General features: G+C 44.2%; 2 protein-coding genes across 3 annotated transcripts; one reads left to right on the plus strand and one right to left on the minus strand.

The window, feature by feature from the left end:
• Positions 1-573: 573 nt before the first annotated feature.
• LOC146185373 (protein KTI12 homolog) lies at positions 574-7372 on the plus strand. 2 transcript variants are annotated; one of them, XM_084606319.1, is made up of 8 exons: positions 574-929; positions 1559-1610; positions 1670-1722; positions 2847-2902; positions 2958-3037; positions 3100-3265; positions 3943-4068; positions 7168-7268. In XM_084606319.1, the coding sequence occupies exons 1-7, from the start codon at positions 788-790 to the stop codon at positions 4042-4044; spliced, it is 651 nt and encodes a 216-aa protein (XP_084462445.1). In that variant the 5' UTR covers positions 574-787; the 3' UTR covers positions 4045-4068; positions 7168-7268. The 2 variants fall into 2 exon arrangements, with proteins under 2 accessions (XP_084462445.1, XP_084462444.1); XM_084606318.1 differs by having other exon boundaries at positions 583-929; positions 3943-4023; positions 7232-7372.
• On the minus strand, positions 7184-22738 carry Prp3 (pre-mRNA processing factor 3). The gene is made up of 9 exons (XM_084606316.1): positions 22402-22738; positions 21920-22322; positions 20049-20142; positions 19062-19668; positions 14710-14809; positions 14524-14637; positions 10963-11156; positions 10034-10077; positions 7184-7506 (listed from the first exon to the last, which is right to left on the minus strand). The coding sequence occupies exons 1-9, from the start codon at positions 22553-22555 to the stop codon at positions 7357-7359; spliced, it is 1860 nt and encodes a 619-aa protein (XP_084462442.1). The 5' UTR covers positions 22556-22738; the 3' UTR covers positions 7184-7356.
• Positions 22739-26077: the final 3339 nt, after the last annotated feature.

A 26077-nucleotide genomic window follows, 5' to 3' on the forward strand; every position in this document is an offset into this window, starting at 1 on the left:
AAAGTTGACATTAAAGAAGCACGAATACCTAATGTTTCGTCGTGCGTATTTCTGACAGATAAGTTTCGCACTTGGTTCGGTTTCAACAGTGAGATGATGATTGTGACGCCACGTGGATTAGGTCACGTGAGATGTACAAAACCCGAAATAATCGTTATTTTGACGTTTACAAGGTTCACGTTGATCGTTGCCACGTAGGAAATTTTTGCCTTTCTCTATGGTCGCAGAGCTACAGTGTTCTAGAAGGATTTTGCAGAGCCAAAGCCAGCGTTCCGCGAGAACAGGAATCGCAACAAATGTTGAAACCGAAACCGAAATTGGTGAGAAAAACATAAATTATTGGCCTATTATGCAGTGCTTGTGTATTGTATTGGCTCTATGACGGAAATTGCACATTCTAGCCACCGTAACAATCAGTTACATATGCCTACGTATCATTAACAAGAAAAATGCAAGCAAAATTTGGTGTTGGTGGCAACTTAAAAAAAAAGAGGGAAAAAAATATACTTAAATTATTACAATTGCATACTTTGCTCAAAAATGCCATAGCAAAAAACGGCTTGAGTGCGGCAATGTGTAGCTTTTGAATATTTGAGCGATTAATGAGAGCCAAAGCCAAAGCAAGTGGTCATTGCCATATCCGCATGTACTACCGCACACATGGAGTCTGGAAGGAGATTCCTACCTCCATGACCACACAGTGCCCGATACTTTTCGCTGTACCCATGCCTCCCCTGCCGTGCCAGTCGAAGTAGTGAACTCGAATAGCTCTTAAACTTGGGGCATTATGCCGCTCGTGATAATGTGCGGACTTCCTTGCAGCGGGAAATCGGTGCGTGCACGACAGCTAAAGAAACTTCTGGAGCAAGTTTGGCCCGTTGATCTCGTCTCCGACGACGATGGTCTCCTGCGGAACGAGGTCTACACAGGTACCGTTTATCATGCTCTTGTGAACTGGAAAAAAGCAGGCGCGACACGTCTTCGTTTTAACGTAGCTCCAGGGTCTTGCAGTGAGCTTGTCATTACTGCTCGTAATGCTGAGAGGAAAGCGCCCGGAACTCTTCCTGGGATTACCGATGCATAAAAACTGGATCCTGAAACCAGCTGCCCTTTGGGAGTCTTGCATTTCAAGCACAAAACGCAGTGCAAAGTAAATGCGACGTAGGTGTGAGAAAAGGTGCAGCGTTGTTAAAAAAAAAAAAAAAAAGGCAATATGTTCGCGCTTTATTTTTACTTGCCACTTTTCATCACAATGGCATTTTTTACCTTATGATCGTGAGCAGAACTGAAATTCAGATCATGAATTTCACGTTCTGCTTTCCAGAACAGCTACACAGTGCATTAAAACCTACTGTACTTTGTTGCACTCCAGTCACGTATTTTTTAAATGACACAAACTGTGCTAATGAAGACAGATTTCACATTGATAAGTGCGCCTGGTGTCAGCTAGGAGATTTTTGTGTAATAATAATTGCTACGCTGCGCCCATAATATTGTTTCAGTTACTGCGTTTTGTGCTGGTACTGAGACTCAATGAGAGGAATACCTGTGGTTACAGATGCAGGTCAGGAGAAGCAGTCGCGGGAAAAGCTCAAGTCGGATGTTGCACGGTATGTTGCCGCAGTCAATCACTGGTTTGGTCTGAGTGACGACCACCCCATTTACGCAGGCTGCTGTCCAGAGACCGGCTGGTGATCCTAGATGCTCCAAACTACATCAAAGGTGCGGTTTCGTGCTTTCTGAACATGTGAACTGCACTGGATTTTCCAGCATTAAAAAACCGATGCCAGTAAACTCCTTGGCTGTACCTGTAAAGCTTACTGCCAAGCGTTTATGAATGTTTCCAGGAAAACAAGCAGAACCTCATATAATGGAACTTGCACAAAATTAATACTACATATATTTAATGTTTTATTACCATGTTTGGAGTAGAATGATGCACTGCCGAGACTGTAGGTGGATAAAAAATTAAGAGCTCTCCGTTATTGCGTCCCTCATAGATGATGTAGGTTTGACATGTTGAATCCTAACCAACAAAACAAGCAATTCTGAATGAGTACAAGGTTCTTCTAATGCTGCGAGTGTCATAACAGACTGAGTAATGTGCTTAGCACAAATTAGTTAATTTTAGATTATTTAAATTTAGACATTTTCCTTGCTTCCTCTAGGAGCAATAAGTTTCAGAAGCTGTGCATTTTGTTTTTTTACAACTTCTACTGCACTTTCAAACATCTTCATTTGTTCAAACGGCCGGTGGCAACATGTAAGCACTGTTTTTGGTAATCTGGCAGTGTGCATAACATTAGCTCATGCAAACTGCTTTTAGAGAACATAACTACTACTATGGCAAGACATGCTGAAGATTGATATACACTTATTTCCCCAACCATAGCTATATGTGAGCAAATTCCTCTGGGGCATGCATTGCATAACAGAAATTAGGTGAAGCTACAGAATTGGGTATGCCAATTCTCAGCAGCTGTGCCATGGCACTGCAGCTGTTGCCAAGACAGTGTGAAAGTGCATCTGACAGCAACAGTAGTGAACCCAGCATTGCACACTTGTCTCCATTATCGCAACTCTTAGCATGGAGCCACTATGCAAAATAAGCATTCCATTTCAGGAGTAACAATTCAAGGCACAATGTGCCACCACTGCCTGCAAATGTGCACATGTTCAAAAACTTCATGTGCACTTTCTTCACACAAATATGATCGCAGTAACTTCTTGGCAGATTCCACTGCAAATGTTTTTGGTCCTCTTCACCTATCGCTGTCAGGATGCAAGAGTGGAGACACCTTTTTGGAGCAGCCTGGCTACAGGTTGCTTGAGCTCTCTGTTTTCAGGGTACCGTTACGAGCTGTACTGCCTGGTGCGAGGAGCCCGGACAAATCACTGCATAGTGAGTGGTGAATTTACGTGCCGACAGCGGCACAGCCTCAAGATATTTTTTGCAGGTGCAAGTACTGGCTACCCAGGAGCAGTGCGAACAGTGGAACGCACAGCGACCAGCCACACAGCAGTATATTCCCGAGGTGTGGGCAACCATATCACTTGCTTGGCAGTGCATCCTGAGCTCTCCCGTTGTTCTGCTTCCAGGATGACTGCCCTGGCCGAGCGTCTTGAGGCTCCTGACGCGAATAACCGCTGGGACCGGCCACTTGTCCAGCTGTCCTGGGATGCAGATGATGCAGAAGCCGCCAAGGAAGTGGAGAATGCACTGACGGACCGACGGCCACTGCCACCCCACCGTGCCACGCAGAATGTAAAGGCCCTTTATCATATCTTTTCTACTAAATGCAAACGAACTGCTTTGTGAAGGCACTTTTATTAGTAGTATTATCTAGACATAAAATGCTAGCATCTACATGAATCTTTGAAATTAAAGTTCAGCTGCCATTTTTATCACGCTGGCTTTTACTATCTTGGCTTTTTTTTCTTCTTTAGGCCTCTTGGATGTCGGTTCTTACATTACAGGATCACCAAAATTATTCATTCGATTTCCCTTTGGTAGATGGTTTGTTGCTTTCAGGATTTGACATTTGACCATTCCCTGAAAACGAGCACTGCAACTACTGCTATACTATTGAACGCAGTTACAGTAGATTTATATATATACACTGTATAATATGCTAACTTTGTTCTGTGCAGTAGCAATATGGTCAATAGGAGTACCTTAAGATGCAAATGGAAATAGTGGTACCCTTTTAAACTACGCAGGCCTGTGCGCAGGCCAGCTGAGCTGTAATCTGCTGTCCACATGGCAGCAGTGGCAAATGCAAGAAGCCAGGCAGCCATTTAATTTTTTTGTTGTCAGCGGTGCACGCACAATATTCACATATTTGGATATGTGTTACCTCTCTATACATTGTTTTTCTCAGCAAACATGGCGGCTGTAATGAAAAGCTTGAAAAAGATGCTCATCATGGTTGGTTTGTGCAGGCTCCCCTGGTTGCAGACCTGTACGAGCGTGACCAGCTGACACGCAACCTCGTGCAGACAATGCTGCAGTCGGCTGACCCTATATCCTTCCACAATCATTGAGAGAGCACCTATGAATTTGTTGATGTAAGGCATAGCAGAAAGGTAATTAGGCTGACCTTCCATTAACCAGGAAATTTTTGTCCTCCTTGCAAACTAAAGTTACTCCTTAAAAGTACCATAGTTAACTTTTGCAGCCTGTTTAAATGTTGCTTCATTGTGTGCAGTGGTGGTGCAAGGCTTCTGCTGAAATGCTTTTCAGCTTGTTGATCACCCTATTCTAGATACTATTATTCATAGTAGGCCAGGACGGTGCTTTTTCAGGCAGCCGTTCATACTGCAGAAATAACAAGTCACCAGAACTGAGTTGATATTAAGCTGGGGAACAACAATGCTTTTTCTTCTTTTGCTATGAGATTATTTACTGGGATCTTCATGTGACATGGAGCATTGTAGTGTTGCGGCATCCAAAAGCATGCTCTTACACATACCACCCTTTTCCTTTGCCTGTCAGACTTCCCGTTAACAACAGATTTTGAAAGCACAGCTTAGTGTCAGTTACCCACTGCCTACCAACACTACAGTCGAACCTCGATATAACGAAGTCCTACTTGCAGCCGAAAATTACTGACGAACGGCTGAGAGCCACCGGCTTCAATAGGAGTGCCGGCGGTGGCTTGCTCGGCTCGTCCGGTTGCTCAGTGCTTTCCCTTTATCACGCAGCGATTGGGATGGGTGTCGTCCGCTGCCACAAAATCGTTGGAATGTGTGTAGCAGCAAACACCTTTTAAAGCGAACGATGCTAAAAGACCGTGTCATGATTGCGGCTGATCGCATGCTTTCTTCGACGACTGATAGATGGAAGCATGGAGGACTGCTGTAAATAAAATTAGCTGTGGTTTAGCTTGTAGTTAAACCTGAGTTAAGTGAGAGCTATCTGCATGGCTATGCTAGAAAGTAAGGACATGGCTTTTACACATGGTTTTAGCTTTATTTATGCCATAGGGGGCACTTTTGACCACTAAAATATGATGAAGCGAAAACCTCTATCACGCGGTTGTCCAAAGCCCCCCACTACGGCACCTCTTTCTGTCTGTTTTCACTCCCACCTTCGCGATGACGCGATAGTGTAAGCTACCCGCCAACATATAAAGCCTCGCTTTAACCGAGCCGTACAAATGTGAATGCAATGCTTTTGGCAGGCTGATTGTGATATCACCCTTCCATATGAAAGGAGAGGCCCGATTTGGCAGCTCCTGCCAAATGTAACATCAGGAAGCCCTACGTACAGTTAGTACTCTGCCATGTCAGCTGCCAGCTACCTCCTCCCACGACATATTATTCTTCTTCTTTCTTCGCTCTTCAGACAGGCACGGCGAAATGGCAAGACTGTGGCCAATGTAGCTCTCGCTACAAAAAAAAAGTTGGTGTTTAAGCATGGCTTGCACAATCAGCCTTCCAAAACCCTTGCATTCACCTTATCCTTAGGCCCCACAGGCGCGTTCATACGGCTCAGTTAAAGCGGGGCTTTATATGTTGGCTGTTAGTGGACACTATTGCGTCACCGCAAAGCTGGGAGTGAAAAGAAAAAAATGCCGTAGTGGAGGGCTTCAGAACACTACGCGATAGAGGCTTTCGCCTCATCGCACTTCAGTGGTTAAAAGTGCTCCTATGGAATAAATAAAGCTGAAACCATAGAGTAAGCTATTATGTGCAAAAGCCATAGCTTTACTTTTAAGCCAAACCTTAGCGTAGCCATGCAGATAGCTCTCGCGTAACTCCAGGTTTAGCCACAAGCTAAACTACAGGTAATGTTTTTCATCTACTTTTTTTTTTTTTTTTGCTTCTTTTTCTTTCCTCCCCCAACTCATGGCCCAGCTCTCGGTCTATACCATGTGACAATTGCTAGGCTGTGTTCACGTGGCACGGTGCCACACCGACGGCTTGAAAACCTAGTGCAGTGTAGCTTTTGCTTAAAAAAAAAAAAAAAAAAAAGTCTACTTTCCGCTAAGATTGATGTCGGGCAAATGTAAAATGCGGTGTGTCTCGGCTGAAGTTTTAGCTCTCATCCCATTGTCAAAATGGCTGCTGAGTAACACATCAGTTAAATTGAAAGTGCGACATAAAATTGCTTCGTTAAATCGCGAAATGAAATACATAGATTTCAATAGGATGGAGATTGGGAAATACAAAAAAATTTGTTACATTGAGGTTCGACTGTATATCTAAATTTGGTGTTTTTCCTTGCTGTCCTACTGTTCATTTAGGATGACACCCACACACCTAGGCCAGGAGAACAAATAATGCCTCTTTATAAATAGACACTTTCAAACACTGAGGACAACCTAGAGTTGGCTTGTTTATTGACAGACTACAGTAAAATACCCTCTTGAACGAACGTCACTTAAATGAAGTATTCAGTTGTACGAATTTTAATGAAATTCAATTGTTGCTCACTTCAGTTCTACGAACATTTTCCATAGCGTGATCCTGTGTCTCCCACGTCATACTGAGTACTTCAACCAGTACAACGTGCACTTTTTGCTGAATATTTGTACGTTGAGAAACATTTTATTAGCGCATGATGAGAACTGGCTGTCATTGAGCTCTAAGATTAACTGGCTATCTAAACAAGCTTATATCCAGCGGAATCACTAGCTAGCTTTGCATGCTTAATTGGATCGTGCACAGTCATAGCCACCCATATATCCACAACTTCAGCCCAGCCTCTTAGCTCCAAGTAAGGCGTATGTATGCATGCTGGTTCATCATGATTTGCTTGGAGGAAATGAATGCCTCTGCTGCCCAGCAGACCGCTGTGCCGGATGAGGTTCACGGGAGCTTGCACACAGTGACTGAGGCCAAGGCCACTGCAGTCCTAAGTTCAAAAGTGTTGCAAAAAGCTACTGCATTACGAGTAGTATATTATTTACTGCAAAACGGCTTCTTGGTGCTAATGGAAAAAACTTCCACACACTCATTTCAGTTTAGCAAACTTTCACTGTATTGCATTTTAATGACTACGATGCTAACTAAAGATATTTTAAATATGAAACATGGGTAGTGGCACCACTGACCATTAAGACGAGCAAACTGCAATACAAGGCCCTTCTTCAGCAGAAAGAATCACAAGGTTTGGGTAATTATGACATAAACCTTCATTTCACGTAAAATATGACACCGCAGAACCACAGTGAAAATACAATGGAGACGGCCGCTCGGTTTATTGTCCTTGACCACTGACCTGCACACGCTACCACCTGCCGGGCAGCTCCACCGTCTGCGACGCCAATTCTTGGCTTGGAGCGGGACACAGCCATTGTCTGAACTGCCACAGCTGTTCAATCAGTATGTCCGTAGTGGTGGCAGCGAGAGTTAGGCATCAGCCAGCTCCAGCAATGTGCTGCTGTATGCCAGGTCCCAGTAATGCTCCACACCGTGCTTGCGGAAGTGTTCCCTTGCCAGTGACTCGGTCGGGCACACCTTGAACTTAAGCTCACCAAAGCTCCGAGACTTCACCGTGCCCTGGAGGAACACAGCAACGGGTCAACCTCTTTCAAGCAACAAGCCATGGATGCACCTCTAATGGAACACCGAGGTTGCCAAAATGAACCAGTGTTGAAGATGTCATCAATTTTAGTGGCGCTTTGGCATCTCTGTACATGTGCCCCACCCCTAGCTTCAGCAGCACTGTTTTACAGCTATCAGCATGTGATATTTTCCGACACTAAAGTTTCATAAAACATACCAGGTATTGAAAGTACACACTGTTTCGACCTTGAAAACCTTGTCTTGCTTGGGAGCAATGCTCTTCAATACTAGCTGTTGTGAAACTTTCCATAGGGCCCATGTATCAAAAAATGGCGGTTTTGATTATTAAAAATTCGGGTGTACACGAATGGTGGCATCGCCCATGACCATTAAGGAAACTGTGTCTAAATTGCAAACTTTCAGATTGTTGATAACTGCATAACCACCATGGAAAATAAAATTAGTTGAAAACTTGCAGCATCAAAACTTCTTAAAAATAACAACCATACATTTAATTAAGATGGAAAAGAAGAGAGAAAAATGCGATTTCTAAAAGGCAATGACGACCATTGCAAAAAGCTTTTCTTGACCACTTCCAGATGGCGTGACAATTCATAAGCACCTGAAAAATGCAAAATCCGGTCCCTTTTTGAAGCGGAGTTTTGCAACTGGTATTATCCAAGAGCTCTGGCTAGGAAGTATACTACCCTTCATATCACAGTGCCTGAATGAAGTTTATACATCTCGTTGAAGAGGTGGACTGTACTCATCTTGATGCCACAAAAACTCAAGTGTGAGAAAAAGGTGTTGCATTGTTATTACTTGTTTTGCTTACTGCCCAACGCTTTTACTTCCTCTCAACAGCACATTTTTTAACTATCCATGTTCCATTTTCAGCAGATCAGCAGCCTATTTTTCTGTGGCACTCTACTGCAATTTGCCATTATCATAATGAGGCTGGCATGTAACTGTGGTTTCACTTCATTGACACCAACTGTCACAGGAAATGTGCTCTGCTAAAGAGGAATGATCAGACCTGCGGCGACCCACCAAATAAACATCCTCATTCACAATTGCAATTATGACGGCACTTGCTCATACTGCATGTTGTGAAAACGTATTTGCAAGAAACTGTCACTGCAAAGAAAGCGTTACCACGTTACATGGTGTGCCTGATTGTCATTTTTGCAGCAATAAGTGGGACAGCTACAAATGGTATGAACCCCTTCCCCTCACCTGTGGCACTGGCGTAAATGTAGGTGAAAGGGGATTATTGGAGAGAGGTGGAAAATAAATTGCAGCTGTGATACAGCAGAGCGTGGAGTGCTAGAGCATGCAGCAGCAAGCGCAAGACGGTAGCGGTGCAAAAATAAAGGGTGAGCAATATTTGGCAGCTGGAAAGGGGAGAGATTGTCACTTCGCACAGCAGCCATCGCCGAGTTCTCACAGTATGCAGCATAACGCAAAAATATGTCAGTTTTTCACATAAGCTTTGCAATCAAAAGGCTCTCATCTTTTTGAAAATTCCAAAACAAAGGCACACCTTTCCAATGATAGCAACTTTTTCCTGCCGTATATAGTAAAACACTAATGCTGTGTACAATGTCAATAACTCGTCAAGCACTCGCAAGACGGAGGAACAAGACATTGGAAAATATATGAACTGCTGCATCAAATACTGCACAGCAGTATTGCACACTGTTTAAAGAAAGTTTCTGCGTACACAAAGATAATGAAATTTTACTTCACAAAAATTCATTACTATGTAGTAAGCTTCTTCCTACAGAGAGAGGATTTAAAAAAAATTGTATTTTTTCCTGTAACACTCATAATTTCATCAACACTGTTTGTTTTAACAAGGCTTAATAACAGCTGCAATGAAACTTCCTGCATGCTAGGACACAATGGGCAACTCCAGTTTTCTCAGCCTCCTCAATTTACTGAAACTTTTACAGTACATTCTCATCAGTTAGCTAGTCATTTGTGCCAATTTTCACAGTAGTTCAATGTTTTGCTGTTTAAAATAAATTATGTCTTTCATTTGTGGCCTCATTCAGGGAGATTCTATGGACAACCTTGGGTGTATGACTTCATTGGATGCATGGCTGTCTAAATTTGCTCTGCGTTTGCTGCAGGACAGATGTTTTAGCTTGCTTTTGGTCACTTCTGACAGATAGCGACTCCAGCTGTAACTTACAGTTGCCAATTTAGCTAATCAAGGCACACATGTTAGCTTTTGTGGTCGTATTAGGGACATCATAGGTTAATCTGTCAGTCATAATGTCAAATGTAGGATGAAACCTACCTTTGGTTTCCGTTTTTCAGTTTTTGCTCTATTAAAGTACTTCTGCCTGATATTTTGAAAAATGGCTTTTGTACCAAAAAGAGGCAACTCTAAGGAGTGTGATGTAGCAAAATGCTCAAAAAACGCCCGCAGTTGCCTTTTAAGCCACCTTTCTTTCTTTTTTAATTATTATTATTTCATTTTAGCAATTGAGAGGCGAGTAACCTAAGCACTTACCTCCCAAACAAGTATGCACTGGTTCTTTTCTGTCTTGTCCCCTTCTGAAAAATGCAATGTTCCATATCAAAATGAGCACTGGGCACACAAAGTGCACAATATGAAAACACGCTTGGTGTGCATTATTGTGTAAATACATATAACTCAACCAAAGTGGCAAATGTCCTTCAAAAAAGGCTCTTCTAAGCAATGAAGTTTAATTGTCATCATGTCACAGTCAATTGCCTTGCACTTGCTGGCCACCTGTGATGCCATGCTAGGAGGTGCATGGTGACACCACAACATAGAAAATGCATTCAGTGCAATGAAACCTCCAGTAAGGTACAACTCAAGAATGGAGTGGCAAACACCTCTAAAGGGAGGCTCTCCAGCTAATGGCATCAATTTATATTGTAATGACGTCAAATCCTTTGCGACTGCAGGTTAGACCACTCACTTTTGAAGAGAATTTGCCACTTCTATATTAAGGTTGCACCTAATAATGGATGTTTTGCAAGTAGTCAACTGCTCAGCACAACGAAAAATAATAGGACTGCGCTCAAATCAGCAAGCAACCAAGGAAAGCATTTCACAAACGCAGAAAATGGCGCTGTACAGCTGTAAAGCTGAAAGAAAAAAGAGGCAACTCAAAGCAATCACCACAAAGTAGTGTTGTGTTGAAAAGGGCAGCCCAATGTATGCACCAGGCCACTTCGTTTCATTAATTTAGGCCCTAAACTTGAATAGCATGTTGTAAATCTGTGAACTCATTTTGCTCAGTTTGCACCTTTTGTAAGAGCACGACCATTAAGAAAACTACCATTTCCAGCCTCTTTCTCCAAAGACTGCTCTTTCTCCAAAGCCATCCCTGTAAACTTTACTGAAATTGGTACAATGGTTCAAAAGTTGACCCTTCAGTCCTGCATCCCCCCTTAAAACGAAATGCTCACCCCCTTGTATGGTGTCCTCGGACCACTTGATGCGAGAAAGCATGAGCCGACGGTACTTGCTTTGCTGCCTAGGTCCTCCTTCAACTACAACCAGGTTTACATTGCGGTACAAAACCACACAGCCAGTCAGGAACAACTGCTTGGCATTCATCTCCACCTTGAACTTCTTGGCCGGGTTTATCAGGCTTAGCACCCTGCACAAACAGCAACAGGCAGTTGTGTCAAGATTCGCACGCAACTACCTGTACTTTATAGAAGTGTACCACACATTACAGTCACTAACCATAAAGCTCCAACACACCTGACACAATTGCAAAAACAATGAGCCCTGAAATGCCTTGCCAACAATGACATTTGTTTACCATGTCTGCTTTTATAACTGTGCACACCACAATCACGCCTCTGAACTCAAGGGTGTCCGAGTTAAATAAACAATTGCTACTGGCTGACACGAAATCTTGTGCTGAAACAGTGGCATCACTAGGGTCAGTTGCTCCCGGTGCTGTGGCTAGCATATTGCCCCTCAACAAATCTACTTTTACAACCTCACGGCACTATAGTCATGCTTTGCATGACTGCAAAGCTCACGACATACCATATGGCAGATAACTGAGTAAACAGCCACACCAAGTTGGATAATATATTTCCACATTCATACTAGAAAAAGCAGCTGAAAAAAAAAAAGTGTGAAATCTGCTGTCTGGACAAAACAGTACTAATGAAGAGATATATATGAAAGAAAATTAGAACAGCCAAAGATGAATAAGTATGCAAATACTGAAGAGCCTTGAATACTGTTCCAAGTGCTTAAAAAGATTAAAATGAAATGAGTATTGACCGAAATAATTAAGGAAGAGACAAAACTGAAACCAGCAGAAATCTATTTGAAGATATACTGAAAAGTTGAATTTATACATGCAAACATGACTTCAAACCAATAATTAACCAATGCAAAGATTGTCAGAGCGTGTGGAAACCACTTGTACCCGTTCTGCAGGATTGATCAAGGATAACTAAAGTGGTGAAAGGCGCGAGGTCCACTCAAATACAAAGCAGCTGAATATATATGAGTAGGAGTGACCAGACAGAAATACTCAGAACCCATCAAGACAATTCACACAGATACATTACAGCTAAAGCAAACCCACCACAATGACAATGTACACATATTCAAAAAGGAAAAAAAAACTTCCACAGCATCACTTGAACATGTATGAGGAATGTTCAGTAAAATCGCCATTACTAGGAAGCTGGCTTGTCTGTGCAAACTGAGAATAGTCGACATGAACACATAGCAGGTCAGCCTGGTTAAAGCATTGAGTACTAAGGAAGAGATAAATATTTTTTTTATATGAAAGAAAGTTAAAACAGCCAAGGGCAAATAAGTATATATACCATATGTCTTGAATACAGTTCAAGAATTTCAAAAGTTTAAAATGAAATGAGTATTAACCGGAATATTTAAGGAAGAGACAAAAGTGCAGTCAGCAGGTAAGCATTACATATATGTTTAGCACACAAAGTGTGGCCTAGAAGAAATCAAGAGATTTCAAACTTTATTTTATGATTAAATTCAACACAAAGGAAAAAAAATAAGCATAAACGAATCCATAAAAGGATGACTTGTAGATAGTGGTCAACAGATGTGAAACGTCTTTTTTTATTGAGCAGGTTAGAACAGTTTGGCAGTACGAGTGCTACAAAGAACTAAAAGATTGAGTCTTATTCGATGAAATTCTGTCACTTAAGTTGCAGGTACAGTGAGCTAGAAATATGATTTCTAGTTTTGTATAGTTGCTGGCAATATTGCTCCTAGAGTGAAGGTGCTTGGAGCCGCAGAAAGCCCATCAAAAGAGTCATATGAAAATGCTTCCAGTCATTCATATTGTTACGTGGTGCCAAGCAGGAGAACGGCACAACATAGTGACATGGTGAAGAATGATTTAATGGCTATCCTAGCGCCACTGCCGATCTTCTTCGTAACACTTCCCGGGGCCACCGAGCGATCGTCCCGATTGGTTCGTCAAAGTCGGTGGTGACGTGACGGTGTAGATGTTCCAAGAAAAGATAGAAGAGAATGATGCGCTTGCCACCACGATGACGATGACCACAATGATGCTTAGGTGATCTGCCTGCCCTGGAGCTCTTCAGCCATATGCCACCGAAGCATCCATGGGACCGATGGCTCAAGGTCGCGTCAGGCAGCTGGCCGGGGTGGGGGTTGCGTGTTTTTGTCTTTTGGCTCTTTGGGTTTGTCGGGTCTTTGCTCTGGTCTAGTACAACTCAATTCATGTGTGCGCCTTGTCTTCAGATTCGGGCTGGGGGCTGGGTGGCAGTAGTTGGTCGGGTCTGGGCAGGAAGGGCTGGGGCGAAGATGTGCGGCGTTATCCCAGGGCTCTCGGTCGAACGTCCCGGCGTAAGGATGTTGTCGATGCTCCAAGGCGAGGATGGGGATGACGTACCCCGCACCTCCAACCAAAACGTTAAGCAAGAGAATGGCACAACATGGTGACATGGTGAAGGATGATTTAATGGCTGGCCTAGGGCGAGGACTCCTCTCACACCACTGCCAATCTTCTTCTTCGTAACAATATCATTGTCCTCATTTTATGCGCTAGCAATAGGTCCGGGAGTTGAATAATGTTGACTGTTAGGTTTTCTTATACATCGCGCTTTCTCGTTTTCATTTAACTTAATCAGTCACTATATACAGCCGCCCACCGTAGCCGCGCGCTGTTGAGGCCACGGAGAAGGAAGCCAATGCAGCTCTTAGTCGGGTAATTCCAGCAGTAATCGGCTGCAAAAGTGCTGAACTACTCTCCATGCATAAACCAAACTATTTCTACGCACAAACGAAACTGGTTGCGAAGGCAGCGTCGCGTGGCACAGCGTAGGCACGCTGCGTTTTTGCCTACACCCCATCTTGCTGCCGATCGCAGCGCACCTTTGTTTACAAACATGACGCTTGTCTATAAGCGTAGCTTGCTTTACCTGAATTAGATACAGCCAATTCCGTGACGAAGCATGCTCCAGTCGAGTAGTGGTGGTATTAGCATAGAGAGCTGGGTAATTCAATATATTCAAAGTACTGAACAAGATCATATGACATCTTAGTACCAGACAACGAATGCATCCAAACCATGTATTGTAAACCTACGAGATATGGGGCAGTATCACCACCACTATCAATTCAGTATCTTCCAGCCTGATGTCACTCAAGTTGTTGCTGAAGTGCTATAGCAAATGTGATAACAGTGAGATATAAGAAATGCGAGTACAGTGAATATTGTGCTTATTTCTTTAAGCAGTAAGTCATAACTTTACCGACTATAACCTAACACCTAATACAGCCTAACACAACTGCTTGTTCCAAGCAAAAGGATGTCGATCCAAAAGGAATGATAATGATTACAATAATAAATTTTTTAGTGCAAAGGCATCTCTGGCATACAAGCTATTCAGCCTCTATTTCATGGAAGTGCAATGAAGCCCGCAGCAAAAATTTAATGCAACCAAGAGAAAGCACCACTGCTCAATGATAGAGAGAAGTGTCACTCTTACCGGTAGACGGCCACGTGCACACCTCGGCTTGTGTCTTCTTTGAGTTTTCGGAGTTTCTTATCACGCCTCTGTTCAGTGGTTAGCTTTCGTGATGCGTTGGCCTCTTCATGAGCCCTGCATTACCACAAAAACATGAGACCATGTTAATACATGCTTCAGATATTTCACTCAAAGCCGCCTACTCACTTCTGACGTTTGGCCATCTGCTCACGCACATGTGCCTCAACTTTGGTCGGATCTTGCACCTGCTGGCTGCCCAGGACTCGCATCAGGTTGGACATGCGCACTGAATGCACACAACATATTCTCAATTCAAGTCAAATGAGTTTATTTCTCTAAAATCCTGCGTGGTCTCCTGGGCTAAGAAGTGCTCAAGCAGCTTGATTGAGGCCCAGAGGATGGTTGGCACCAATAAAAATAACAAGCTGATGGGAATTTGAAAAACATCCAAACCAGCAAAAAGCACCTCAATATAGTTATATTTCAAAACAATAATATGGCGAAAAACTAAGAAGGTGTCTCGCAGAGGTGCAAGAATAAAAAATAACAACAACCTAATCCATATACAAAAATAAAGATCTAATCTGTCAACTATATTCAAACCAAATTGCAAGTATGTATTTGTTTAGTAATGATGGAAGATTGTGGGAGAAAGCTTGGTGTTTATAGAATACACGATAACAGGGCCCATATATCCAGATTTTGTGTCGTTATGCTAGTGGTTCAGCGTTCCAGACATATCAATGTGGCTATTTGGTTAGTAAGAGCAGGAGGGGAAAAAAAAGATTTTACAGTGCACCTTAGCTCAACAACAGGCACCAAAATGACATAATTCTGCAGAAATGAAATACATTAAGAAACAACATTAACATTAAACAAAGTACATTTTTTAGTACCAAAGGCAGGCGCTGTAAGCAAAAAACATTTGGAGAATGTAGTTTAAAATCCCCATATGCATTGTTTAGTTTTTTTCTAAAACTAAATGCTGCGCTAGTTGGTGCATTGCTTATAAAAGGAAAGATTCACAGCGCTAACAAATAGACAGCCAACAAATAGACACACAGGACAGGCGCTGACTCCAACTTCTTATATAAAAAGGCTTGGTTCGGAATGCATCAGTGACTCATCTGTATCACTATTTAGTGGTGAAAGTCATCTTTTGAATTTTGTTAAGGTAGGGAAGGCCTAAACTGGTAGTATACATAAGTTGCCAACGGTGTGGGAGCATTTGTTTTTTGAAGAAGTTTCTATGTTGTTTTGTTTCGAAAAAGAAGCTGGAGTCAGCGCCTGTCTTGTGTGTCTATTTGTCAGCACTGTGAATCTTTCCTTTTAGTATTTTTCTCTCTGACTAAAATAGTTAGTGCAACACTGCCGCTACAATTCCAATACACAAATGCATGAGAGCAAGCACAATTTCTTCGTGCTGGTAGGCATATCCTCTGCAACGCCACGACTCATGACGAGCAATCGGCAAGTCACATTTTTTTAGAATTCTAGTGGTTCTCTCCTTTCACTGGTACAGCCAAGCAACACTGAAACTTTTGTGTAGCCATATGATGGTTAATTCCTGATGGCCACAACTAGTAACTAGTAGTCAGGTTTTCAGGCTGGTAGTGCCAAGTGACAATCTAATTGAACATTTATTTTTCAATTCATTAAAACAATCATAAGCTTGAACCTCAGATAACTCTGTGTTTGCCTAGCGATGGTAATATGATAGTGTAGTATCAAATATGTTTGTTTTTATCAGAAACTATTCCAGTTCTAGTAAAATCTGGCATGATATGAGATGCTTAGCAGCTCCCCACATTACGGTGTTGTAAAAGTGCTTTTGAAATACTTTGCTGCTTTTAACACAGTAGAATACCACTTAAAGGAACCTCACTTAAACGAAGTATTCAGTTGTATGATTTTTATTAAATTCCCTCGCTGAAGCTCCATTCAACGCTATGCAGACACCGTTCACTATAACGAATTTCAGTATTCCTGATTTCAGTTCTACGAACATTTTCCGCGACGTCATCTTGTGTCACCCATGTCATACTTGTCATGTCAACCCATGTTATGCTTGGCCTAGTGGTTAGAGCGCCCGTCTCGGCTGCGGGAGGTGGTCAGTTCGAAACCCACCGCCGGACACCCACCGGTAAAAATGGGTACAAGCGTCCCCCGGCCTGGTGCTCGGCTTTTACAGGGGTGTGCGTTTGGGAGAAGCTCCGTAAACCCCGCTGCGCGCCCCTCCTCCGCAGTGGGCCCAAACCCAGTTTCGAACCTCGCAGCCTGCAAAGGTGGTTCTGTTTGTCTTGCAAAGGTACATCCTTTGAACCTCACCTGAAGTGCTCCCTTAGAGCCTCAGCTGCAGCAGTCCTAAAAAAACAAAACGAAAAAAAAAAAAGGGCCACATAATGGGCTGTTGCCGCGGAAGGCGGACTTATTGTTGTCCGATGGCGGAACGAATCACTGCCACATCGGCGCAACTATTTGGGCCGTGACCCCTTTTCCCAAGCATTTCACCCCAGAAGAGCCGAGCACCAGGCCGGGGGAAAGCTTGTACCCATTTAAAAACCGGTGGGTAACCGGCGGCACCAGGGATCGAACCCGGTACCTCCGGAATGCGAGGCGGATGCTCTACCACAAGGCCAACTTCAACAGCACTTCAACAAGCATAACCCGCACTTCTTGTTGAATGTTGGTACAATGAGAAACTTGTTTTATTACCGCGTGATGCAAACTGGTCGCTATTGAGCTTTAAATAGAACTGGTTATTTAAGTAAGCTTGTAGCCAGCGGAATCCATAGCTAGCTTTGTACGCGTGATTGGCTCCACAGTCGTAGCCATCCAGAGGTTCAGCCATACTAAGCCTTTTAGCACCAAGAATGGCGTAGGTATGCATGCTGGTTAACTGTGATCTACGGAAGCAATGATCTGCTTGGACGAAATGAAGGCCTTTGCTGCTCACCAGACATTTGTGCTGGACAAGGGTTATGGGAGCATGTACACAGTGACTGAGTTTAACACTAGTGCAGTCCTAAGTTCAAAAGTACTGCAAAAGATCATTACATTCTTTGCTTGCAAATTAGCGCAGGGACAAACGGAAATTGGGTTGAGATAAGATTTGAACACCGGATGTTTCTTGAAGCTAATGGAAAGAAGTTTCCATGCACTCATTTCAGTTCAGCGAACTTTCACTTTAACAAAGTTCTTCCTAAGGTCCCTTGAAGTTTGTTCAAGTGAAGTTTCACTGTAAATTGCATACACAAAATAACAATGTCAGTTTCAAGGCGTTTCATCCACAGTCGATTTGGTTGTTCACTAAAATCAACTCAGCAGCAGGGCTACTACTCACACTGTATTCAATTGAGCTTTGGGAAGATACTATTTGCACACCTCTAACCTAATCCTACAAAGAATACAAATGCTGCTTTTAGCTGGGACAACCTACAATACTACTGTGCCTGAAACCAGGTATATCACATAAAAGCCTGCAGCACATGTGAAATATGTAGTGTATAATGGCACTGTTCACATTTCATTAGGCAAACAATTCAAGTACAAGCATAGCACTGATTTTTCAATGGGTACCATCTTCTCCTTGCAATGCAGCTCAGCGTTTCTGGGGTGAAATGATACAAAAAAAAAATGCTCAAGCAAATTTAAAAAAAAAAAAAAAAGAAGAAATCCGTCGAGCTGCATCGCAGAACAGGTTAGAATCGTTATTAAAATTGTTGTTTTATTATTGCAACAGTGTTAATTAACACTTCCACTCAGCAGGAAGCCTGACATCGGCCTTGTACAAATTAATGGCTGAGCAAATAAACTCCAAGCATGCCTGTGGAAGGTGAAGTGGCCAGGCACTGACTGCTCAGCACATTGTGCAACGTCATAAGACCAAACGACAGGGCCGAGTTGGCAGGCAATGAGAATTGAGTCCGAGACCCATGTATCCCAAATCTAACATACTACTGCTAGGCCATGCAGGCACGTTCATATGGCTTGGCTGAAGGGGGACTTTGTCTTTTGCATAATGCAGTACCTAATGACTGTATGCTGATGAGTATGCGCGAGAATGTAAAGGCACAAATTAAGGGATTACTGATTCAGCAAGTAGCAAAGCGCATTTGGACAAACAAGAATCCACGAAGGGAGCTGCAGACGTGAGCCATTAACATTTCTGCGTCATACTCTTAAAAGGTTAGGTGCCCCCTCCTCCCCCTTTTTTCTTCATTTCACCTACAAGCCTTAATTCCTGTACAGCCAAGAGCTTGTTTACTGTGACCATTTGATTTGATTGACAGAAGCAAGGCCCAAAAGCAATTTCTGGCTAAATGAAACTTTGTTGAGGTAAATCAAATGATGTCTGCAAAACTTCTCATACATGGCATGACAGTTATGTGTCCTAGTCATACGCCCCAGGCCAGCATGTCCATTTGCTTTCTCACTGAAAATGTAAGTAATGTTTGAGGATCTGCATGACTCAAGTTTAGCCGAGTTTTTTACAGGTCAAGTTTGCACAGAGTGAGATGCATGCACAGCGTAGATACCTTTCGGCTCAGGTGGAGGTTCTAGCCCCAGACGAATCTTCTCCTGCTTTTCTTTCCATGCCTCACGGCGATTCTGACGGCGAAGTTTCTTCCGTTCCTTCTGCGTTAGGAAGACAGGCAGCGGAGGTGGGCCTCGAGGTGGTAGGGTGGGTGCCTTCATCTGAATAGGGTGCTCCACCAGGTTGGTGACACCTTCAAGAAGGTTCTCAAGCGGTGCCCCACCTGCCACTACAGCCTCAATGACACTGTCGTAGCTCTCACCCTTGATGATAAATGTGTCCCACCATTCCACATCGGGTATCTCTTCCTTGCCTTCCTTAGCACGTGCCGCAGGCACCATTAGTGCAATCTTGGTGGCCGAAGATATGCCCGTGCGTTTCGCGGCCTGGGCGATTTCCTGCTGAAGCCGCTCCAGCTTGGCTCGCGTCCGTAGCCGTTGGGCCAGCAGCTCGTACTTGCCCTTCTCATGGAAACGGAAGCCCCGGCGACCACGCTGTGCTGGCTTGGCCCCGACCCGCTGGTCAAAAAAATTCTGCTCGGCGACATCCTCACTGAGTTTCTCTTGATGGATCTTGAACTGCTCCCTCTTTTGAGCCCGGATGTTTGCCTGCACCACAAAATGCGCAGCTCTGATTCTTGAGGAAATTTGATCCGGCATCAAGGGTATGCCTACTTTGTGCTGAGAGTATAACAAGGACTGAATTGGGCTGGTGATGTTTGATGACGAATGTCAGATTCTGCTGTTAATTTTTAGCCCTACAGGAGGACCTTTGGGGGACCTTTTAAACCTATTCCAGGCTTGCTAAGGTTACCCAAGCATGAGGATGAGAAACCCACTCATATAATTTTTTTCAGAGCAGTTTTTCGTTCTCCTATAACACAGCACCGTTATGGTAAGTGATAAGCAATATACCAATACACAGTGGTGCAAGAAGATTGTTCACAAGGTACTGCTGATTATAGCAGCTGATCTAGGCAGGGCCTTACCTTAAGTGTTGGCGTGTGGTGGGCTAGCTGCACTTCCCTGCCCGTCGAATCCACTGTTCGGCCTTCAGCATTGAGAATGAGAGGCGTAGGCCGCCTGTGTATACATGCATGCAATACTAAGATAACACCCAGCATGACATGAATAAGTCAAGCCTTTGTTAATCCCACAGGTAGCATGCAGAACTAATGTCGATGAAAGAAAAAAGTCTCTTAAAAGGACTTCTGATCAACCAAGCAGATTTGTCCAGTGCGAAAATTCAGATGACCTTCTGAAGCAAATACAATGTAGGTAAATAAATAAGCCTCCCGTTAACTTAAGCTTGTAAGCCAAGGTTACAGCACACTAAATTCTGAAATTTTATGCTAAGAAATTAAGCAAACTGATATTGTCTTTGCCTTCATAGGGTGTCAATACCATTAGCACAAATGCAAACAATATGAATGTCATTTTGCATTTCCACGGGACAGACTTATCTGTTCGTAATTCATGCACCTAAAAGCCATGCAAAATGATGGTCCTGCTTGCTCCTGATCTAGTGAACAGTGCTGCGTTGATACTGTGCCCAGAAATACTATGGCACTGACAAACACACAAAGCTAATGATGCAAGGTGTGCTGTTGCAACTGTGAGGATCTATGCATATGCATTAGTGAACTTTGCACGACAGCTACCATTAAAATTAGTTTTGTAAAGCATATTCACACAAGAACTAATCACATTGTCCAAGGCTTGGCAAGTGTTACTTACGTGACTGCTACATATTTTGTCAAACACATGATGGTTGCTCCGCATTGCATGTGACAAAGCAGTCATTACAAGGTGTGGGTTTGGGCTGGTTGGTTAAACATAGAGAACATAATAGCGCTGAAGACGGAGACAAGTGCTTGTCCGTATTCTTTCTTGTCCCCATCTCCAGAGCTATTGCGTTTGCAGTCATTACACTCTGCTGAGCACTTGTGATGTTTCAAGCACAAAAGTTTCGGAAGGAGATTGCAGCCATGAAATTAGGAGACGCCTGCTTCTGGGAAAGAGAGCAATGGTTAGCCTTGACCGCCTAGTAAAGAGCAGAGACATTAGTCTGCCAACCAAGATCCGTATAACCCGTGCTATGGTCTTTCCAGTTGTGATGTATGGATGCGAGAGTTGGACTGTGAAAAAGGCTGACCGCCGAAGAATTGACGCGTTTGAATTGTGGTGCTGGCGAAGACTCTTAAGAGTTCCTTGGACTGCCAGAAGATCAAATCAGTCGATATTGTCGACCATAAACCCTGACTGCTCATTGGAGGGTCAAATTCTAAAGTTAAAGCTCAGCTACTTTGGTCATCTGATGAGAAGAGAGGAGTCGCTGGAGAAAGATTTGATGTTGGGAAAGGTTGAGGGTCGCCGGAGAAGGGGTAGGCAGCGAACGCGATGGTTAGATGGCATTCTCGAGGCATTGCAGATGAAGCTATGTGATGTTAAGAAGATAGTGAGAGACCGGAAAGCGTGGCGTGACATGGTCCATAGGGTCACGAAGAGTCGGACACGACTGAACGCCTGAACTGAACTGAACTGAAGACGACATTGTTTATGAAGCACAACATCAAACTACCATGCATCATGGAGTATAAAAATACACTAGGCTGCAGCTGTACATGTCCAACCAAGTTTGTTGCATAGCATTTTCATTCAGCGCACAATGACTGTATGAATGCACACAGCGCACATTCAAGCCACACCCCACAGCTGAGCCACACCTTTTTCTTCCTTGCAGCAAACTTCAGCTCCAAACGTGACATCAAGGGCCCCAACTACAACTGCTTTCTGCATGGGCTTGCACAGTTTGAAACGAACTTGCAAGCCTTTCTCGCAGAGTGTGATAAGATCTTACGTAGCAACAGTGGCCGGGGTTGCAGCCGGCTGCTGAAGGAAACCAGGACGATTGCCCAATTTGGCCTGAATCTGAGCCGTCAGCTCGGCGATGCGGTTGCGACTATCAGCAACAGCCGCAGCAACCGGAATCACAGGTGTCGGCACGCTGCCCCCGATAGCCTTCTTCCGCTCTTCGATCATGCGCTGCGCATTGGCCATCATCTCGCGGATCTGCAGGGTGGTCAGCTGGCCAGGACTCGGCTGGCTCATCGCAAGCGGCATTTCTGAGAAACGGGACTTGCGTGGCCCGTCCTCCTCCTGGGCTTGGCGCTGCTTCGTGCGAAGCTGCTCCACGGCACCAGTCAGCAGCTGTTCGGCCAAAGATGCCGCCTTGGCATCATCCAACAGTGATGACAGCTTCCCTGCAAACCATCAGCATTAGGCCCCTCCCGTTAGGCCCCTCCTAGTACTCTAAAAAAAATATGCGGAGCGTTTGCTTACTTGCTGTCTCGGCGCGGTCAAAGCCGCTTGAAAGGCAGCTCACAGCAGCTGTCACTAGAGTCGGCTCTTCGAAGCCGAGGAACTTTTGTACCGTCCGGTCGACCCACGGCCTCAGCTCTTCGGCTTCCTTGCGAGTTATGGTCACACCAGCCATATTTTCGCCGAATTTGGGATGCTGCCATACACTCAGACGCGGCACTTGAAGCAGAACACCCGCGCTAGACTGTTAGACACATATCAAAGTACAACAACCGCTCCAACGCAAGCGAAACGCAACGAAACACTTCTTTTTGAACAAGCGTGTAGAAATGACTTGTCTTGGCTCGCAGCGACTTGTTCGTGGCTTCCGATGAATGAATGGATGGAGGCATCCTATGGATGGACGTGAATGGACGGATGCACCTTTGCCATTTTTACAAAGAGGAGAAATTATTGTTCGCTACCTTGGGTTTTCGAAAATATGTTAATGGTTCTCATCAAAATTTTCAGCAAAAGTGCGGAAATAATAGAGAAAAATATTTGGAAAATCACTGACAAAAATAAAAAAAAAATGGCGGACTGATTTGTACGCTTTCTCCATGTTCGTACCCACCGTGTTCGTACCATAGAGCTAAGAGTTTGTGTATTAATTATATGGTTCGTACCCTTCCTCCACGTTCGTACCCATGGAGGAATTCGGAATTCGTACCAACGTTACTAGAACCATTGGTACCAATGTTCGTACATATGCAGGCGAGCTGGGCAAGCGTCATGTTTGTAAATAAAGGTAGCGCTGCGATCAGCAGCGACAAGGGCGCCAAGCGACGCCGCCTTCGAAACCAGTTTGCGCGTGCAAATATTCTGAAGCGTAAGTTTGGTCTATGCTGGAGAGTAGTTCAGCTCTTTACTAGCCGATTACTGCTGGAATTACCTGGCGAAAAGCGCTGCATTGGCTTTCTTCTCCGTGGCCTCAATAGCGCATGGCTACGGTAGGCGACTGTAGCAACGTTGGACTGTAGTTAGTGACTGATTAAATTAAATTAAAACAAGAAATCACAATGTATAAGAAAAACTAATATATAGTGAACACTGTCCAACTTCCGAGCCTATTGTTAGTGCATGCAAGGACGATGATATGAATGATTAGAAGTGCGTTTTTCATATGGCGACTATATTGATGGGTACGTTTTCCGCTGTTCCAATAATCTTCACTCTATAGACCAAAATTAGCGGCAACTATACTGAACTAGAAATCATATTTTTAGCTTACTGTACCAGCAACTTAAGTCATAGAATTTCACTTAATAAGAAAAACACAATCTTCTAGTTCTTTGTAACATTCGCCTAGTGGGCGCGCTGCTAACTTCTTTTATCTACTTTTATCCTGTGCTCGACAAAAAGACGTTTGAAGTCTGTTTAATCGCACAGATGTAGTCAGGCTCATCCACAGGTTAATATATACATGAAGGCTCGTAAGAATGCTGTTTCTTTTTTTTTTCTTTTTTTTTTCTTTGCTATGAGCGCAAATGCAATATGTTGTCCACGATCACTTGCAGTGCAATTTGCGCGATCTGCTGAGCATTTTCTTAATTTATTTGAAAAATTTTTATTCAAATATGCGCCATTTTATTCTGCTTATTTTTCATCCCTCATAGCCATTTCCACTTTGGGACATTAAACTTAATGTACCGCGTATACCACAATTAAAAATCTTGTTTGATAAGAGCTTGCTATACGTGGTTAATTCGTTCATTGCGATCTTAATGACCTTCAAAAATAAAATTTAATACTCTGAGAAATAGCGCTGCTTGACTTTGTCCGAATTCTAACGATGTTCACTTGATTTCTAGGACCATTGTTGAAGAGTGCGTCACTCGTTGAAATTCGGGAATATGAAAACAGAGAAAAGCTACTTCACAACTCTCGGCCTTTTCGGCAATATCGCGCTGGAGTGACCGCTCAAGGTAACTGCAGTTAGTACCACAGATGAATGGAACTTACAGCGCGGTTTCCTAGCTGCGTTCGATTATGATCATACGCGCACGGAATATCACGTCCAAACTTCTTATGGTCTGGCAGTATATACACCAAAACGTGAACGAGCTGCATGCGTTTGCTATTGCGCTATTCGTCGTGTGGCCGAAAAGCAATCACGACAAATCAAAGTTGCAAACAAACTGATCAAGTTTCAGTGCAGAAGTGCAATGAACGTTAGCTGCCACGGTAATCCGTCGCCGAAGGGTCTACAATCGCGCTCAACGCCTCTGTCATTCGCTCTCATCTTTATCCGACCGCAAGAAATAAGTGAAAACAGGCACCATTTTCCTTTTTGTGCCTTGTGGTGCAACCAACCGCCCCACACATTGCAGGAATATCGGGAATTATGCTCAAAAACACTGCAAGCGCCGCGCATCCAATGCAAACGGCCCATGCTTTTGCCTACACCACGAAACTCCCTGCTGTCGCCAGCGCCGCCGCATCTCCATTAACGTCACTGGCCTCCAAGAATTGGGGGTCGGAAAGAAGACGTACGACTACGTAAAATACTTCCTGTCGGGTAGAACGATAAAGATAAAGTTTCAGGACATTGAATCCTCCACCGTCGAACTAGGAAGCAGGGGTACGCCGCAAGGTTCGGTGCTGTCCCCGTTCCTCTTTAATGTTGCCATGCGAAACCTTTCGGCAGAACTGAGGAAGGTGGAAAACTTGAAATTCAGCACGTACGCGGACGACGTCAACCTGTGGGCCACCCAGGGGAGTGACGCGAGCATCGAGGAGCGCTTGCAGGCGGCGGCGGCGGACACCGTGGTGTCCTACGCGGCCGAAATAAGGGACCTCTCGTGCTCTCCGCAAAAATCGGCACTGTTTATCTACAACCCGGTGCAATTACGCCAGATAAACATCAACATAACAGTAGACAGCCTAACAGTGCCGAAAGTCGAACAAATTAGGATCCTGGGGCTGTTTCTACAAGCAGATGGGTACGATATACAACGGTTAAGAAACTGAACTCGTACGCCACGCAAGTCACGGGTCTGTTCTAGAGAATCGCAAGGAACGAAACCTCCTGAAACTAATGTAGGCTTACATCACTAGCCGCATATGTTACGCCACACCATTCCTAAACACAGATCAGACGAAAAGCAGAGAATAGACGCACTCGTCAGACGATGCGCGAAGAGGGCCATGGGAATACTCATCTCGACCTCGACTGAACGCCTCGCGACTAGAAAGATTGAGCAGAACCACCATGGGCAGAGCCATCCTCGGCTGGGTGGGACTGCAGTCAGATAGAGGAACATGCGCCAAAGTGGCATTCCACGAGAGTGTGCCCCCCCCCCCCCCCCCCCCACACACACACACATGCACCCTAGCTGCGTACAACAAGAGACAAAAGAGGGCCGAGACGCTCGAAGAGAAAGTGGGGAAAATGAAGCTAGGGGAGGTCGTCATACGTGGACGCGGCTGGCGGGAGGGAAGTGAGGGGCTTTAGGGGGCGGCGGTGGCTGCGATCGTCAACGGCTGCGGCGTACCTGCCGCCGCCGCGTCCGTTAGAAGCCGAAATGTTGACACGGCTGAAAAAGTTGCGATAGCACTCGCTTGAGTTGGAATGGAAGCCAGCATAGTTATTAGTGACAGCAAAACGGCTGTCTGGAACTTTGGAAAAGGGAGGGTCTCGAAGGAGGCAGCCAAAATT

The sequence above is a fragment of the Amblyomma maculatum genome, chromosome 6 (assembly GCF_055883805.1).
Source record: "Amblyomma maculatum isolate TAMU_Amacu chromosome 6, ASM5588380v1, whole genome shotgun sequence".
Lineage (NCBI taxonomy): Eukaryota > Metazoa > Arthropoda > Arachnida > Ixodida > Ixodidae > Amblyomma > Amblyomma maculatum.